The following is a 20077-nucleotide window of genomic DNA, read 5'->3' on the forward strand; positions in this document are numbered from 1 at the left end:
GTGTATCCTTCTTGGCGCTTATAAAAATATAAAGAAAGTAAATTAGTTTCCATTGATCTTTATTGAGGTTTGAATTACATGCATTATTACAGCAACCCACACTTTAATAACCCATCTTTTGTAGAGATTTTTTATTATTTGTACCATACAACTTTGGTATGGCAATTGGTAAGAAGCTATATCAAACTGTGGCAATGCTATATGACAGGAATAAAGGATTTTAAAATATCCAACAAAATGAATTTTACAGTGATACCTCCACTTAAAGTAGCATATTAATCCACACGAGGAATACCCTCCATTATTACAAAATGTTTGTATAGACATTCATAAAATGATGCTTTTACCAATTAAAAACCATGGTGAGCTTTTGTTTTATTTAAAAAACAATCTCAGTATTGAACTTGATATAATATACATTCAAACACACAGTACATTGTTTTGTATGAAACTACAGAGAACAGCAGTGGGTTTAATCTGATCACACACATACATATTGCAAGAATAACATATAATACAAAGCACTTTTGTAAATACTAAAATGTACACAAAAAATAATTTAGCATACAATCCTGAAAATATACATTGAAATTGTGTTGTTTTTCACAGTACAAATTAATAGAAAATGGAATGTCAGGGTTTCAAATAATGGTTTAATATTGGAAAACTGGTACAGAAATATATCTAAGGTGAGTATATCTTTACCCTAACTTAAGCACTTTTTAAAGTCTGAGCAACAAAACACTATCACAGAATGACCGACCATACTACAACAGCGAGTATATGGACAGCCTTCACAGTTTTAAATCTGACATGATCAACATAAGTTCTACTACTCAATAAATAAGAGTATTGTATGCATTCAAAAAATAAACCTAAACAATGGAGATCACTTACAAATCTGTAGAGTAGTTAATGTATTAACGGGAATATATGAAAAAATTACCCATGTACATGAATGAACACACAAGGTAGTATCGACTGAAACCTAAAAGGTGAGTGGTTGAAAATAAATGTTGGGCCAGATTCTCAAACCTTGTGGGAACTTTACTGGATAAAAAGGAAAGATTGGAGACAAGCACTATGAGAATCTAGCCCTTTAAGTCTTTGGACCTCTAGATAATTTAAATGTAATTAACTTCTAGCTGAAACTAACTGGATTTGGACTTCTCCTCCTTTGAGTTCTCATCTTCTTTATCAGATAAATCCTCTTTTGTTTCTAGTTCAAAATTCTGCAGTGAAAATAAATTAAAACACATAATATTAAATAAATGCTTAGACTGCCAATCGTATTAATACACAAATCATGCCTGCAAAAGACCACATTTGAATGCAGTGTTTCTGTAGCCACTTTGTACTCTATAATCTCATTAAATATCATCTCTAGCATTCCTAACCACTGTGTTCCAACAAAATCTATAATTCTATGCAAACCACTATTATTAAACAGTGATTTAGCGTTATGGTTTAGAAAGTATGTCATAGAAAGCTACATGGATGTCTGCTACAGATATGAAAAAAAAAAAAAAACATGTACTCCCCTGTAACACACATATGGATGCTTTCCTGGTGACATTTTTTAATTAAATAAAACAAATACAAAAATAAATGTAAGCAAGACATGTGTCTGTTATTACATATAAAACCTGAAACATTCAAAAATGGAAGTGGAAACTGAAGCATGTAACATGAACACAAATTGAACTCCACTTCAATTCGAAGAGCAAAATGAAGTACAAATGTTTGTCATACCTATAAAGTAAATTTACTTCATGCATATTGTGTACCATATCACAATTATTGCTTTACAATTTAAATACACAATAAGGGCCACTTACCTCTAGTTCACGCATGACTTCATCCATGAAATCACTTGAATCTTGTTTATAGGAAATTGCCAGTTTAATTGCATCTTTAAACAGCTGTGGGGAGATTGAGATTATTTAAATAAAATAGCTTTCTTGCTAAGTTAATTTCTACTTAACTAAGTTAAGTTCTAATGAAAGCTAAATTACAAACAGACAATACTACATTTCCTTCAGTGCCTAGAAATACCTGGATTTCAAGAAAAAGTCTGGCTAAGCATTGCAAAAAAAAGTTAATCATGAGATATGACCTGGTGAAAATGTAGATCAAAAAGGATATCTCAGCAACTATTGCTCATGAGTCAGTTCAAAAGAAAGTGTGTTGGTAACTTCTTGATGTGCAGAATATAACACTCGTTTGATTTTTGGAAATTAGTCAAATTTTGTACTTTTCTGACACAATTTCCAACAGAAACACAAGGTTGAATTTTTTTATTATTATTATTATTATTATTATTATTATTATTATTATTATTATTATTATTGGAGTTAATCAAAAGACTAAAGCAGACACTATGAAAATATTGGGCTCAATGTCAAAAAACACTAATTGTATAGAGTAACACTGCATTCTGACCTTTACTACATTGGTCCCATCTGCTGCTGAGACAAAATACAATGGCAGCCCTTGCTTCTTAGCAAAGTTAAAATTCCTCTGGGTAACCTTCAAATCAGCTAGAATATTAAACAAAAAAAGTCAGTCAGTCTCCAGTACGATTCATAAACGTTTAGCTCCTGCATAAAAATGAAAAATGAGTGGCAATTCGAAAACCCAGGATGACCCCTACCAATCAATGCTATCCTTATTTTTTGAGGAAGCAGCATTTGTTCAGTTTCCTTTACTACTGTACTACTTTCCGTTACTTCCGTAACATACTGTACATAAAATAAATAAAATCCCAAAATAAATAACTCAATTGTACTCTTCCAAATCCATAATATCCAAGTTAAAAATACAACGAAGGACTCACCATCTATTTTATTTGCAACAACTATACAGGGGATCTCTGGGCGACATTCTCTCAGTTCTTTGTACCAGTTAGTGAGATTTTTATATGTTATCTTCCTCTGAACATCAAACACCTACAAAAGACATATTACATTAAGCATTATTGTCTGTGCTCGGGACACTGCAGGTATCACAGTGTCACAAGTGACCCTAAAACCTTTCTTCCCTTGCTCAAGGTGCGAACACCTTTTTGAGTGAAAGGTGTATTTAGCAGGGATGTGTGGCTCTTCAACAGAACCAACTTCATTTATGTGTGTTTTTTTTTTACTGATGATGGAAATGAGAATGTACAGATGGGAGCAATGAAAAAAAAACAATGCAAACATATCAGTATTTTCAACTAAGAAAGGGCAAAAAAATACTGAAGAGTTTTATTTTTTGTTTTTTTTTCATACGAGGAAAAGGAAGTTCTCAAAGCTGCTGTGTATTTTGTGACATTTTTGTCCAATACAAATCATCCCATAAAAGCAACAATGAACATTTCAATAATAATTAATGAAACATCTTAGTCAAGTAGACAAATGTGTCCCGTTTTTGTTTTCTGCAAAACCTAAACATTATCAGCTTATATACGTACACGTATCATATAATGAAATATTAAGTGCTTATAGACAAGTTTATACAGTTAAAAGCATAGATAATTATGAAAAACCTGGTTTCAAGCAGGTGTACTCAAACTTTTGACTGGTACTGTATAGAAAAGCAAAAAGGTAACTTTCTGTGAATTAACCATACATAAAGCACCATACGTAAAGCACCATGTAATCAGCGGTATACTTTTTACAAAAATAAAAAAATAAAAAAAACATTCCCACTGTTGGATCAAATAGGAGAGCGACAGCAATGGAAGTTAGACTGAGAACTTGTTTACAGTTTGAACAACACCAGTACTGTATTTACTGTAAAAATACTGCATGAATCACTAGTATAGGGAATTAGGGGACATGCTGTAGGAGCGTTATATCCGAGGCACGTTATAACTATACTATATATATATATATTTTTTTTTCTTATCTTAATCAGTACAAGGAATTGTATGATACACAAAAAAAAAAAAAAGTTAAAGATTACCTCATATATTTTCAGGACTAGGAAAATAGGGAGGGCGTCATGTTAATTTAAAGGAGTAAACCAGACAGTATAACCATATTACTAATTTTAGTGATAACAGTTGTCTAAAAAGTAAGATGTTTTAAGTTTAAATAAGCCTTATGACGCACAAAGTAGGGAAAAATTGCTATAAAAAGAGAGCAAAACGACAGTAAACTATAAGCTCAAAACCTGAAACACCTTCTGCACTGTTGTCTTGAGAAATCTGACTGACTAAGGCATTGAATCTTGCGGAATCTGCACTTAATAAGCATTGGGTAAGCATGGATCTTGCTTCTGTATCTTTCATGTATTGGTGTATGTATTAGTAGTAGGATTTATATTATATTTAGTTATGAGGAGCTGATATATTGGCTGCTATTTTAGCCTTGAGTGTTATAACCTCAAACATTTATTTTGTAACCACTTTTACTATACAAAATTGATGCTAATAATCTGTACAGGATACTGGATTCCCCTGATTGTCCTCGAGCTGTTGTGGCTTGTTGCCTCCTGATCACTTATTAAGAATACAATAAAGCGATGGAGTAAATATATACATACTTTCATTTGTTCAACACTAAATGAGACAGAGTCTGTGTGATTTTTCTTGATTGTATAATAGTTATCTGGATATGTTAATAGAGTGTTACTTGACACATATTCTTACACATATTAAAACTGTGCTATGTAAAACTATCAAACTAGTCAATCAAGAAAGCTGTAATACTTAGATGAGTGCACTAACGTGCAAGTGGAAAGTCTGAAATAAATTGTGCCCATAATGCTTGCACTAGACACTGTGGTCACCGGCTGCAGAGCAGTGAGAAGAGCATTTATTCGAGCTGTTTCAAACCCAGCTCTCTAACAAAATGCACTACTAGTAGCTTTTTCATCATCATCATCTGTTATGTTGTACACATGTGGTACTGAGACATTATTGAAGATTTCAGTTTTGGGTGTCACAATGGGAAATAATGCAGTGCTCTGCTTACCATGATACATGCATGTGCCTTGTGATAATATGAGGGGTGCATGCTCTGAAACCTCTCCTGTCCAGCTGTGTCCCAAAAATCTAAAAAATAACGCAAAAAACAATAGTTAAATTGAAATGTTATAAAACAAATGTTAAAAAAATGAAAAATTAAAACCTTTTGCATAACATTAATAAAGCCTGGTTCCTTTCAATTCGAAGACGACCACCAATCTATACTTTTGGGATATGCCTGCTTTAGGTAGGTATTCGTTGAGCATTTTACGTCAGAGCTGCCGATTGGCCCCTCTGTGGAATGACGTCCTTGGTCTCGCCTGCCAAGGGAATAAGTAGTCGTTCCACAGAGCTCACTTCCTATTTTGCCACCTCCCCTTGGTACGGAAAGCTTCTGTGTCACTAGCCAGAGTGTGTTTTTCAATTGCAATTCCTTCACATTCGTGCGGAGGGCAGGTTTACCACTCTCGTGGAATCAGCAGCTCCATTTTGAGTGTCTTTTTCCTTCTTCTTACAGTGTGCTTCGCTTGTGTCGCAGACCGTCTTTTCTCAGCTGTCCGTCATATGAGTGTGACTGCCTGTGCAGTACTGGTTTGTGCGTGTGTGTTGTCTTTCAGCTACACCTTCAAGGAGAACACGTTCTTCCACCGGGGCTCGGCTAGCCGCCCCGTCGTTGAGTGACTCTGCCAGCTGTCGTTTGTGTAGCTTGGAGACAAAACATAAATAAAAAATACCACAATCAGTCAGCCGTGTCTTCCTCCATCTAGGCTGTGCTTTAGCCTGTGTGCTGCCTTGGCCCACCCACCTCAGCCCTTGGTACTTCGGTGCACACAGTGCTTGGTGCACACTCGTCTGCCATTGTTTCGGTGCCTTGGCGCACATACAGCCTTGGTGCTCAGTGCGCATGGTGCTTTTCTTCTTGGGTCTCCAGCTAGATTCCCTCACCATGCGAGTACAGGCTATTCAAAACTGTCTGACCCTGTTTCAACAGGGGTCCACAGTACAGCTATTACTGCATCAAAAACTATTGGGTCTGATCGCCGTAGCCTCATCGGCTATACAACTGGGATTACTGCGTATGCTCCTCATTCAACCGTGGCTCAATACCTTTCGTCTACACCCCAAGCGAGACAGACACTATTGGCTGATGGTGTCTTGCTCATGCTGGGAAGCCCTATGCTGGTGGAGACAAACCACCTACCTACGTGAAGTTGTAGTGAAGGGGGTGTTACACAGCTGGCAAGTGGTAACCACAGATGCATCCAACCTGAGTTGGGGTGCAGTCTGAGCAGGCAGAGGAGTCAGCATGTCCTGGACAGGCCGCTGGACATCGCTGCACAAAAATACGCTGGTGCTCAGAGCGGTGCACCTTGTGCTCCAGCATTTTGGCTGCTGATCTGGGCACAGAAGCATTTATTGTCACTCCAGGCGGTTTACCTTCCCGGAGTGGTGAACTGGGCAGTGGACCTCCTCTCAAGGGACAGTCCTCACCTGTCAAATGGCGACTCCACCCTCAAGTGGTGCAGCACATTTGGGATCGCTTCGGGGAAACCCAGGTCAATTTCTTTGCCTCAGCAGAGACGACTCATTGCCCCCTGTAGTTCTCCCTCCACAGTTGTGGAGGTCCACTAGGCATCGACACCCTAGCCTTTTATACATTTTTCCGTCGATACCGCTAATCCCTGCCTTTCTGGAAAAGGTCAGAAGAGAAAAAGCGACAGTTCTTCATGGCTCAGGAGAATCTGGTTTTTGAACCTTTGCCAGCTGCTGCAGAGCCAGCCCTGGGAGATCCCTCTGCGTGGCAACTCCACTTAGAAGGAACACCCTCCCCGAGTGGAGTTTAGACTTGGTACTGGAGGCTCTCACTAAGGCCCCGTTTGAGGCTATACATTCCATAGAGCTGAAATATCTCTCTATGAAGTTAGCCTTTTTATTGGCCAGCACCTCCGCTAAGCGGGTCAGTGAGCTGCAGGCTCTGTTGTGCACAGTTCCTGTATGCGGGTCTGGGATAATGTAAACAGGCTATCATAAGACACGAACCCTGCGTTCCTACCCAGGGTAATTACGGCTTTCCTAGGGCCCTAGAGCAAGCCCTCTTGAAACAGTGAATGGCCCACTGGATTCTGCACACAGTATCGGCTGCTTATAAGGAGGCTGACCTACCCCTACCGGGGATGGTGGCCACGTCATGGGCGCTCTTTCGAGGCACATCATTGACTGACATTTGTACTGCGGCTAGCTGGGCTACTCTGCATACGTTTATCAGGTTCTACCAAATCAATATGGTAGATCCATCTGGTGGTAGCGAGGCATCCTTCGTATGCTGTCCAATCACGCTCCCTCGCGACGGCTCCGGTATACTTTCCCAAAATTATTGGTTGGTGGTTGTCTTCGAATTGAAAGGGAACTTTAGGTTACTTACCGTAACCCTGGTTCCTAGAAAGAGAAGATGACCACCAAACTTTGCGAGGTCGCATCACTCGCATTCGCGGGTTTGATGCAAAAGAGGAAGTGGGCTCTGCAGAGCGATTACTTATTCCCTCGGCAGACGGGACCGAGGACGGCAAATACCTACAAAAGGCAGGCATATCACAAAAGTATTGGTTGGTGGTTGTCTTCTCTTTCAGGGAACCAGGGTTACGGCAAGTAACCTAACATTTTCAATACTATGATGCTCAGTAGACCACTGCTGTGAAAACTCATCAGCTTTGCACAAAGAATCTCAAGACTGTCAAGCCTTAAATGTGTGATCATATCAGTTTAGAATTACAAATGTACAATACAAACAATTAACAAAAAAAACTTAACACCTTGTTCAGAAATGACTACATCACAGATCACCTGCTACAAAATAATGATATACCTACCAACTAAAACAGTTTTGTCATTGATAGTGGTGGTATACTTGTAAAGTGTCAGTGCGTAGGTAGAGAGCTGCTGAGGGCGACTGAAATTCATGTTAAGTATTACATTTAAACATTATAAAGTTTTAGGCTACATGTTGTTAGTTGCACTGAAATGTATAATGCTGTTTAAAAAAAATATATATATATATAATAAAACATGACCAAACAAACAGTATGGTCTTAAACAGGCTGCAATGCTCAGTGTTTGAGTGCTCCAAACACTCAAACATAATGAGCCATGCATTTTGAGACATGTTTATGTTCACCATGTCATTCATAAAAAGGATACTATCCGTCCATCAGGAATCTCTCCATTAACCTGAAAGATAAACACAAATAAAATGAATCAATGAATACTCAATAGGGTAATCCAGGGCATACACGTTTAAAGTGTGTTGCTATAGTAACCATACAACAGTATTAAAAGACAATGTAAAAAAAACTTGTGTCTGCCAAGTAACTAAAGTTTATTGAGGACCAACTGAAATTTCTTACCTTGATCTACGGTGGACTAAGAATTAATGTCTTCACAAATCTTTAAAACTGAGCGTTTAACTGACTTGAACTGTACATATTCTAACACTTCCATTCAGCAATTCCATAAAAATTAAACAACAAAAAATGACAATTAACCATTATCTTTTTTATTTACTCACTTAGATTTCCCAACAGCGCTGTCTCCCAAGCATATGATTTTAACTTGTTCATCTGCATCATATTTGTCCTGGTCCAGATCAGTAAGATTTGTAGCATCCCCTGCCATGCCTCGATACTTTCTGTACTTGTTGTATCAAATTCAGTGTTTCCTATAATCTTACTGACGAATAAACTAATCTATAAAAAAAGCATTATGAACAGACTTAATTACCGACAACGCTTGTAAAAAAAAAAGTACTAAATAAAAATGAACCCTAATACGCCATTCACTTTCACTGAAGTTGATGTTATAATCGCTGCTGTATTTTAACTTGCAAAAATATTAACTTATATTAGACCGCTAAGACTGATTGACATTTCTCTCTTTTTTTTATTTTATTTTTTTTACTGACGCATATGTGCTCTATTTACTGTATGTTTAATTTTACGACGCTAACTCATTCCATCCCTTCTTTCTAAGCACTTCTACCAGTTTCTATGCAACAGACGCTACAGGACCCTACACCGGAAACAGTTAGTCGTCTATTCTATTGCCGAATGAGACTTCGCCTCTCGATGTCAGGGGGTACTTGGTGCAGTATGAAAATGTTAAAAATGCAAGTGGTTTTTAAATAGGTTAACACATCACAGCTAGTTGATGTGGTTTAATTTAACTGTATTCACCCAAACAGGCAGTGTCTGCAAAGGTACGACGAAATGTTCCTGTCAGGACAACTGAGGAAGTCAGCACCTCCGGTCACTTTTTTTAAAGTAACAAAAACGCTTATTCAATGCCAAACATGAACTACTTTAGATGTGCAATGGCTGCAGTATAGGATGCTGACCTTAGGTTTATGGTTTCGGTGTTGGGAGTTTTAGTAACAATAATATGATAACCAATCAGAGTGCTGTGTCCTGACAGGAATATTTGGTGGTACATTTGTGAGAACAGCCCCAAACAGCAACTTTTCACTCACATCGCAATGTATTCTGGAACCTGTAGTCCTTAAAAAAACGAGACCTGTAAAATGTGCCTGAGAAAAGTAAAAGGTACCAGAATGCATACCGAAGCAAGTAAATAATAATAATAATAATAATAATAATAGTGATCAGGCTGAATCGCAAACATATTTTGGCCCACTGACGCCAGTGCTATTTTTGTTTGGTACAAAAAAAAAAAAAACATTTAAGAACAAGAATTTTGATTTTCTAATTTAATTTCTTAATAAATGAAAACATTATTTTGTAGAAACTACAGTATAGCACAATAATCTTTGTTGTAGGTCTACTAGCATATATAGGTCAAAAGATTATTTAATTAGCCCCTTTTTTAAGTTAATATTTACTTTTGGGCCCGCATTATTGAACTTGTACAAAACAATATGCTCCTGCCTCACATTTCTAAACATCGCCTGAAACTGGTCATTCTGGCTCAGGAGATTTGGTGCTGGCTAAGGAGTTGGTTATGTGGTCCAAGAAAAAATCTAATTCCCTATCTGTAGCCTAAGTTCTAAATGTAGTTGTTTATTGTCTGCTGCCCAAAATTAATCCATTTTCTGTAACCATTACCTGGCATGTTATATACCTGTTTGGAACCCAGTAAGTGGCCAGTGTAAAAGTTTGTTCCAATTGCCAGCTATTTGCGAGTCACCAGCTATTGCTGGAGTTTTCAGTAGGGGAGTTGATTATGGATGTTTCTGGAGAAGTAACAAAATTAAGAACTGTAGGATTTATCAAACCTCCAGTTAGTGACAAAACTAATAATTTGCCCATTTCCATCGCAGACATAATTTCTTTGACTTGGAACAATTCACAATGATACATACATATTTGTCTTAAAACCTTTGTTTCAGTCTGACGGGCCAAATAAACTAAAGTAAATAGTAAGACGCAGTTGTTTAGAATTTTTTTATTTAAATGGCTTAATTATACATTGTGTGATGCAAAACATTGACTATACAATGTGACTTTAATTCATCATTTGACCTGGATGACAGAAACCCACAAAGACATAATTACTGTAACACTGGAGAATGGCACCCTTGGAGATTATGGGAGTGCATTTTAAATACAAACAGTGACAGACATTGTAGAATGCTTTTGCCCTAAATCAGTATTTCTAGCATATTTTATTCTATGTATATTGTTAATAAGGCTTCAATAAACTTCCATGGGGAAAACACCACAAGGATTTCTATAGAGTAAAATATATAGAACCATGATTGCAAACAAAAAAGTCAGGGGAATCTACTAAATTGGCATCAGGATCACCGTATAACTCCATAGTTAACCATGATTGCAAACTACACAAAATAGTAAGAAACATCTATTAAAATGGCATTTGAAGACAGAAAAACAGCCCTAAACTACAGACATGGAGGTATTGCTGCAACATAGGGTAATGGTACTCAGAGATTATGGGGGTATAATACTAAAAGATCAATTATTTACTCTATTTTCATGCAAAGCTATTTACTAATTTCAACAGTTTTTACACACTCCAAATGACAACTTACTTTAAATTACAGACACGTGTTAATATCTAAAATATATTTACCCATATAATACCTGTTATTTTAAAATTTCTGGTCACATTCTCTATGTACACTATAAGAACATAAGAACATAAGAAAGTTTACAAACGAGAGGAGGCCATTCGGCCCATCTTGCTCGTTTGGTTGTTAGTAGCTTATTGATCCCAAAATCTCATCAAGCAGCTTCTTGAAGGATCCCAGGGTGTCAGCTTCAACAACATTACTGGGGAGTTGATTCCAGACCCTCACAATTCTCTGTGTAAAAAAGTGTCTCCTATTTTCTGTTCTGAATGCCCCTTTTTCTAAACTCCATTTGTGACCCCTGGTCCTTGTTTCTTTTTTCAGGCTGAAAAAGTCCCTTGCGTCCACACTGTCAATACCTTTTAGAATTTTGAATGCTTGAATTAGGTCGCCACGTAGTCTTCTTTGTTCAAGACTGAACAGATTCAATTCTTTTAGCCTGTCTGCATATGACATGCCTTTTAAGCCCGGAATAATTCTGGTCGCTCTTCTTTGCACTCTTTCTAGAGCAGCAATATCTTTTTTATAGCGAGGTGACCAGAACTGCACACAATATTCAAGATGAGGTCTTACAAGTGCATTGTACAGTTTTAACATTACTTCCCTTGATTTAAATTCAACACTTTTCACAATGTATCCGAGCATCTTGTTAGCCTTTTTTATAGCTTCCCCACATTGCCTAGATGAAGACATTTCTGAGTCAACAAAAACTCCTAGGTCTTTTTCATAGATTCCTTCTCCAATTTCAATATCTCCCATATGATATTTATAATGTACATTTTTATTTCCTGCGTGCAGTACCTTACACTTTTCTCTATTAAATGTCATTTGCCATGTATCTGCCCAGTTCTGAATCTTGTCTAGATCATTTTGAATGACCTTTGCTGCTGCAACAGTGTTTGCCACTCCTCCTATTTTTGTGTCGTCTGCAAATTTAACAAGTTTGCTTACTATACCAGAATCTAAATCATTAATGTAGATTAGGAATAGCAGAGGACCTAATACTGATCCCTGTGGTACACCGCTGGTTACCACACTCCATTCTGAGGTTTTTCCTCTAATCAGTACTTTCTGTTTTCTACATGTTAACCACTCCCTAATCCATGTACATGTGTTTCCTTGAATCCCAACTGCGTTCAGTTTGAGAATTAATCTTTTGTGCGGGACTTTGTCAAAAGCTTTCTGGAAATCTAAATAAACCATATCATATGCTTTGCAATTATCCATTATCGATGTTGCATCCTCAAAAAAATCAAGCAAGTTAGTTAGGCACGATCTCCCTTTCCTAAAACCATGTTGACTGTCTCCCAGTACCCTGTTACCATATAGGTAATTTTCCATTTTGGATCTTATTATAGTTTCCATAAGTTTGCATATAATAGAAGTCAGGCTTACTGGTCTGTAGTTACCTGGTTCAGTTTTGTTTCCCTTTTTGTGGATCGGTATTACGTTTGCAATTTTCCAGTCTGTCGGTACCACCCCTGTGTCAAGAGACTGCTGCATGATCTTGGTTAGCGGTTTGTAAATTACTTCTTTCATTTCTTTGAGTACTACTGGGAGGATCTCATCCGGCCCAGGGGATTTGTTTATTTTAAGAGCTCCTAGTCCCTTTAACACTTCTGCCTCAGTTATGCTAAAGTTATTTAAAACTGGATAGGAACTGGATGACATGTGGGGCATGTTGTCAGTATCTTCCTTTGTAAAAACTTGTGAAAAGTAATCATTTAACATATTTGCTATTTTTTTTTCTTCCTCTACGATTTTGCCATTTGTATCTCTTAAACATTTAATCTCCTCTTTGAATGTTCTCTTGCTGTTGTAATATTGGAAAAACATTTTGGAATTGGTTTTAGCTCCCTTAGCAATGTTCATTTCTATTTCTCTCTTGGCCTTTCTAACTTCCTTTTTGACTTGCATTTGCAGTTCTGTGTACTCTTTCTGTGTACTTTCTTTTTGGTCCTTTTTTAATGCTCTGTAAAGTGCCTTTTTTCGCTGAATATTTTTTTTAATTGATCTATTAAACCATTTTGGCAATTTAGTTTTACATTTAGATTTGTCTACTTTAGGGATATAATTGTTTTGCGCCTCTAGTACTACGTTTTTGAAGAACAACCATCCTTCTTCTGTGGGTGTTTTCTCTATTTTACTCCAATCTACTTCTGTTAGTCTCTGTTTCATGCCTTCATAGTTTGCTTTTCTAAAATTGTAAACCTTAGCTTTAGTCTTTACTTTTGAGGATTTAAAAAACACTTCAAATGAGACCATGTTGTGGTCTGAGTTTGCCAGTGGTTCTCTGACCTCTGTTTTAGTTATTCTATCTTCGTTATTTGAAAAGACTAAATCAAGGCATGCCTCCCCTCTAGTGGGTGCCTTCACAAATTGTGTTAGGAAGCAGTCATTTGTCATTTCCACCATTTCTATTTCATCCTTCGCGCTACCCACCGGGTTTTCCCATTTTATTTGGGGGAAGTTGAAATCCCCCATTAGTATGGCTTCTCCTTTGCTACACACTATAACTGTGGTCTAGCATTTTTTGGCTTTATTGCAATGTCTTCACATGAAGCCTCCCTAATAACTGATTGTTTCAATGTGAGCATGATCGTGACTTTTGACTTAATGTGAGGCAATTCAATAACAAAGGAAAGTTTGAAGATTTAAGAAAAAAAGAGATACTTTCAAATGATCTACACATTGACATGATCATCCACACTACAATCTCTACTGCGGTAGCCTGATATAAAGATGGGAAAGGTGCTGGAGGTGGTTTTTAATCAAGTACATCCACAATGAGCGGAGCCACGTACTCCGAGTGACGGATTCCAAATGAGTAGATGGGAGCTTTGCCTCTTGCAATGGTTACCTTTAAACAAAAGCCAAAGACATCTTTTAAGCATTCTTCCTATAATGCACCACCCTTTTAGCACTGTTAACATCCATCATCTTGCTTAGAAAATGTGAGAAAAATAACTAAAGCATCAGTCCCATTCTTAATTGTATTGAAACAAACTAAGCCTTACAAAAGGCTTGTGAATGTGTTTCTCATCATTCACGTGTCTGTTTATAAATGTTTCTCTCACCCTCTCTGGACTGTATGCTCCAGGCCCCGGTTTCCTTGTTGTGTCTCCTGGCATGCTATTGCGTCCAGTCATGCTGTAATGAGGAGGCTTGTACTTATACGCACAGGGGTCGATCACTCTGTATGTCCCAGGCCCAGGAGTCTAAAAATGATTTGGTAAACAAAAAAATATTCCTTTAAAACCATGGTGGGTTCAATTCAATGTTATACGTGAAATCTAAGAAATTGATAATCACAGTTAAAGATTTGTCAAAATCCCACTAGATGAACACTGGTTTTGCTTGACGAGAGCTGATCAGAACCACAGTGTGTTCTACTGAGTTGTCTCCTGTTAATGCAAATAGTGTAGTAAATTCCCTTATTAAAGGTTACTGCCTTGGTAAATGTATACCATGGCAGCTTTTCTTGGAAAGGAAAGGCAGTACCATCATTGTTTATAGCTTCAAATTATTTTGAATATATCTTGTCTAATTCTTAACAGGTGCAGTTTTCCTAAATGGATACCTAATATCACAGTTTTACTAATATTTATTTTGTTACCTCTTAATATTTTATTATATGTGTTCTGTATAATTCTCTATTCTAGTGTTTGCTTAGATGTTTTGGGTTTTTTTTTGGAAATTGCTTCTGAAAAGTCTTGCCAAGGCTGATTGCGAGGAATTAAGATGAAGACATTATTTCTTGGTACTATATTGCTGTTCTACCTTTTCACTGCATCAGACAGCCTGAGATTACAGTATGGACAAATACCTTGTCCTCTGCTATCTATTTACCTTCTGAAGGTCCTCATGGAAGCTCCCAATCTTGCTCCTTCCAGTCAGGGTGAAGTTGGGAGCAGAGGTTTTGTTCACTGTCCGGGGTCCTAACACAGATGGAAGTATATAGGCTGCTGGTCCTGAGAGGTAAAGGAAAAGGAAACTTTCAATTCTAACTACCTGTCAATTAGTAACAATTTATTAACAATAATGTAACCACTTTTCAAGATGCAAAATGTAGGAATTATTTCCTGTACACAACATACCAGGAGTCTGGTCATTGCGAAATCCTTTGGACCGTGCAGACAGAGAGTAAGCGGGGGCAGAATAATGTGCTGATTTCCCTGATTTTTCTGGAGAGTATCGGCCTGCAAAGAAAACAACACAAAACAAAACATTCATCTTTTTAAATTCATAATAGTATTGATTGGTGGGGTTATTGGGGATTATTTAAATTATAAAAGCACAATTGCTGTATATATATTCATTCAGTATTTAGAAGCTGGCTTCCTCGGATAATGTATAATTGAAAGAGCACTTAATTACATGCATGTGGTCTGTTAATTAGGTTGTAAAGTACAAGTGGCATAAATACAGAAAAACGTGTTCTGATAAATTGACTTTTTATTGATAATTGATCATTTGACCTTTTCATAGTGCTTATGACTCACCGAGGATATCAGATTTGTATAAATAAACACATCTGAGATTATAGGAACATCATTAATGGTTTGATGCTCATTTATAATGGCTTTGTAAAAAAAAAAAAAAAAAAAAAAATAGCAATAATAATAAAATATATGCCAACTGTAGTTCAAAATCATTGTCACAGGTAAGTGGACCAAATATACAGGTTCCTGCTACTACTTGTAGGTGTAATATATGAATACAACATGTGAAACTGTTTTATAATCGAAACAGCAGCAGATCATAATACAGCAAATGTGTGTTAACCTGCTCTGATGAAGCAAGGGAACCATTAGCTGGTACAAGGTCGGAAAAATGTGTTCCTAGTTTGTTCATCTTTTGATTAATATAGAGACTTTAGTCACATATCTTTTCTTACTCTAAGAAGGATCAGGAGTTTCAATTTGAAGGCAGTATAACAAACAAAGGACAGTAGTTGATAACAAGATGATAATGCAGTGTTTGTAAATGACCTGGTCCTGGGGTTTGGAAGAGGTTAAGGTCTTTGGGACGCCCATAAAGTGAGTATATAGGAGTCCCATCCTTCCCTGTCCGGGTGATGTTCGGTTGAATTAGATACCCAGGGCCTGGCGAGCAGTCAGTAGAATATGAACAGTGACGGGTTCCAAAGCTAACAGCAGGGGCTTTGTATTTCCTTGGATCATGAAATTGAATTCCTTGAAAAAAAGAAGAGAATACAGATTTTTTTTTAATTGTAAGCAACACTAATTCTAACTGTTTTTCACAACATTTGCTAAATTGAGTACAGTATATACACCATGTATATACAGCATAAAGAGCATGGGGAATAGATTATTGTAACACTGTCAGGATCAGTTTTGGAATGCAGGGGCCATAACGTTTACATTGATCTCTATTGTTAACACCCACTGAGTACCACTGCCAAGCTATGATGTCACTGCATCATGATGAGATGGGTGGAATGAAATGGCACAATATAGTGACATCACTGCTTGGTATTCAGTCACCTGACTGAATGAGCTATTGAAGGATATATCTGGTTAGATGGACAGATCCTGTTCTGTGTAATTTCTGACTTCCCAGCCAGCTGCAGCCAGGCAACAAAATATACTTGTCATATTCGCTCTCCTGGGTGATACCATTTCAGTTTCAATGCATGAGGTTAGCAGTAAGCAACATATTGTACAATCCAACGAAGACTGGACCTCAATATGATGCAATTTGAAGAGGTGGGACATCCTTTCAGGAAGCTGGACTTGTAAAGGGCATGGCATGTCAATGAGTTAAGAACCTTTTCTCTTTTTCTGTACAAGTTGTTGATAGTTAAATAATGTAAAAAATATTTGCATGCTTATAAATTACCAAGGACACATTATTTGGTTTTTGCGAGTTTGTCAATACTCCTCGTATTTTAATTACCGAAATGAGCTTTTGTTGCTTGTAAAACTTCATATAGATAATATTTTCAATGAATACTAAAAGAAAACAAGGTAGGATACAAGATGTCTTAAAAAACAAGAAAAAAAAAAGGAAACTTTTTTTTTCTTCTCAGAAGAGGGTTAATGCATAAACAGTAAGGTCTTACATCTTGGTGGGTTTAAGCAGTATCTTTCAAGCAGGCATTTTGCCCTTTCTCTCTCATACCTGTGGCTCCAGGGAGTGCGTATTTTGGCCCTGGACTGTTGTAGAATGCTGCGATTGGTCCTCTTGCTTTATGAGGTCTCCAAGACCCTACCCACATATCTGTTGACATCTTCAATTGTCTGGAATGACTTTGATGAAAAAAGTTTTTTTTTTTTGTTTGTTTTTTTTTTTGTTACTTTTTAAGTACATTTTCATTGTTATGTTTAAATTATGATTGTATGTTATTTTTGTTTTTTATTTTTTTGCTAACATTTCACACAGTACAAAAGAGTTAAATTGGTTAATATCTAGACATGCTGAAAGTTCATATTTTAAATAGATTAATTACATTAATTTGTACAATACAGATTGAATAAGTAGGCTTGTACAGTACTTTAAGTGTACATATATTATCATACACCTTTTCTGAAATAATTACGTTTATCATAGAACCTGGATAATTCTAATCACAGCAGATTAATATTATTAAAAAAAATAAATAAATAAATAAATAAAGTTTAGGATAGTATATATTATATTGAAGGCTGCTACACACTGTTTCGTGCACAGAAACTCTTCTTGCAAAGAAAGTGTACTTATTGGTCTCTTAGCAACACCCCTACAAAGAAGTAATAATAGTGTCCAACAGATATTGTGTAAAACATCGAACATAAGCCCCTGGCTAGTAGATAATAGACTGCTTGTGGAAACAGGGTAGACGTTTATTATTTTTAAAGCTCTAACAAATGAAGCAAGACAAAAAATACATTATACCCTATCAACGTCCATATTGCAAGGTTTTTAGTCAAGGTAACTAACTGCACATAATACACAACTTGATTTAAAAAAAAAAAAAAAAAAAAAAAAAAACTGACATTTTATAGAGTTGCATGCCTTTAAACTAAACATGACCTTTTTCCTTATTTTTGACTTGTTTGATGTTTCTATGGTAATGTATAAAACTTATTCATCCTCGTGAATCGGGTTTAGTCCTGCCGCTCCTTTCCTTGCTTATTGTGCTGGAGCTTTGGTACTGTATTTTATTAACTTTGTTCAGTGTGGTGAGCGTCATAATAAAAAGGTAAATCTAGGTCAATTATAAAAGTATATTTGTAAGCATAGAGAGGTATGGTAAAGCGTTTTACAAATATTGCAGAACATGGTAAACTATAGTAAACGCATAGTATAACCACGGGAAAGATGCAAGATGACCGTCAAAAAATACAGTGGTAAATTTTTATAAGCCTTTGCTCAAGGGGTGCACTATATCTCTAAATTATTTCAGTATAGGTATACAAAATGCTGTGATAAACCGAATTGCTAGTTACAGACACATGTTTTAATCTAAATAAAACAATCACAAGTTATTCGCATTTCACTGCAAAACGTACGTTATACACATATTTCAATCAACGATAAAAATTCAAAATTCAATTAAAATGCATGAAAAACTAACACAGGTATCTAGTGTAAAATCTAATCACGTCATGAAATACCACAATTCTTTATTATGACGGCATAAAATAACAGCATAAATGGACAAATAATTGCAAACCTGTGTGTAATCTCTGCATAGGTGTGCGGCAGCACTCTGCGCAGAAGCACGTGTGAGTTATGCAGGGACCAGATTGTGTATTTATATTTGTCTCCAGGCGACGACACTCAGCGGCTCTATGACAACGTCCTTATGGTAAACTAAACCTTACCCTCTTTCTACAGTGAAATGAATAGGTTGAATTGTACTTTTATAAGTAACCTACAGTAGAGGCCTACACATGTTTTATTAGAATGTATTTGTTTTTTGTAAGACACCAGTTTTACCAACAATTATTATATGTTACACAATATATATATATATATATTATATATTCTAATATATATATATATATATATATAAAAAAAAAAAAATCAAAATAAATCCTACTAAGGTATTAATTTAGCTTTACTACTGTACTGTTTAAGCCTAGTATTGTACACATGCATATTTTTACATAATGGAACCTTTTTCAAACACTTTCATATTATTTTAATATGCCCTCATGTATTAGGCTATTCATTTATTTATTTTTTACAAAAAAAAAAGATTGAAAATGAATTAATTCATGTCGATACAAATATATACTGTATACAAATATGAATAACGAACTAACTAAAATACAGATAACTGCGAACATAATGTAGAAACAATTAAAAAGCGTGGAAAAACAGAAACTACTTACACTTTTAGAACTGTAAAGTTTACTAGGGTTGCCACCTGTTCCCATACTTTCGCAAAACTCTGGGACAGGACAGAGTTTTTAATTGTAAAATGTGTTTTACTGCGCTTGCCCAAATTGTTTTTCAGATGTCACTAGTGGGGTGTCATGTCATTAGTAGTGAATACTGTTTCAACTAATTATCTTATGACTCATTACTGAAAAATGAACTCAGAGGTATAAAATGAAACTGACCAGCAGGTATTGCAGATCACCATGGTTAAAAACCAGCTGAGACGTTATATATATTTCCCTTTGATTCAGGCAATATAGCATATAGGGAATCAGTTGATGCTGTGTATACTACCCTGGCTTAGAACCCTTACCCGTCCCGACGGCTAACAGCTGCTGAGGAAGCATTCAACACCACACTTGGGGAAATACGTGTAGTGGGCACTTGAAAGGGAGGTGGCAGATACTGATGAAATGGACTGAAGGGCAGCATTAGTTAATTCCCAAAATTGCCCCTGCCTGCTGTATCCTGCATAAACTTTTTCAAAACAAGCCAAAAAAAAAGCGAACCTCTGTTAGAGTATGGGTGTTTATGCAAATTCCAACCCGCGACTCTCAAAAAAGAAGCCCAATCCCTCTTATTATAAGCGGACTTGGCAACTGTGAAAGTTACCTCAGCCGCCAGTTTCAATTGGACAG

General features: G+C 36.4%; 2 protein-coding genes across 2 annotated transcripts; both read right to left on the reverse strand.

Moving 5' to 3' along the window:
• Positions 1 to 1109: 1109 nt before the first annotated feature.
• On the reverse strand, positions 1110 to 9173 carry rabl2 (RAB, member of RAS oncogene family-like 2). Its single transcript, XM_041254662.1, has 8 exons — positions 8514 to 9173; positions 8147 to 8176; positions 7819 to 7898; positions 4959 to 5038; positions 2837 to 2948; positions 2443 to 2540; positions 1839 to 1922; positions 1110 to 1232 (listed from the first exon to the last, which is right to left on the reverse strand). The coding sequence occupies exons 1-8, from the start codon at positions 8618 to 8620 to the stop codon at positions 1152 to 1154; spliced, it is 672 nt and encodes a 223-aa protein (XP_041110596.1). The 5' UTR covers positions 8621 to 9173; the 3' UTR covers positions 1110 to 1151.
• A 4388-nt stretch (positions 9174 to 13561) lies between these two features.
• LOC121318218 (outer dense fiber protein 3-like) lies at positions 13562 to 18815 on the reverse strand. The gene is made up of 7 exons (XM_041254663.1): positions 18727 to 18815; positions 17193 to 17320; positions 16040 to 16243; positions 15146 to 15247; positions 14898 to 15019; positions 14126 to 14266; positions 13562 to 13908 (listed from the first exon to the last, which is right to left on the reverse strand). Exons 2-7 carry the CDS (start codon positions 17299 to 17301, stop codon positions 13816 to 13818), a joined length of 771 nt encoding a protein of 256 aa, XP_041110597.1. The 5' UTR covers positions 17302 to 17320; positions 18727 to 18815; the 3' UTR covers positions 13562 to 13815.
• Positions 18816 to 20077: the final 1262 nt, after the last annotated feature.

This window comes from Polyodon spathula, chromosome 7, assembly GCF_017654505.1.
Source record: "Polyodon spathula isolate WHYD16114869_AA chromosome 7, ASM1765450v1, whole genome shotgun sequence".
NCBI classification, from domain to species: Eukaryota; Metazoa; Chordata; class Actinopteri; order Acipenseriformes; family Polyodontidae; genus Polyodon; species Polyodon spathula.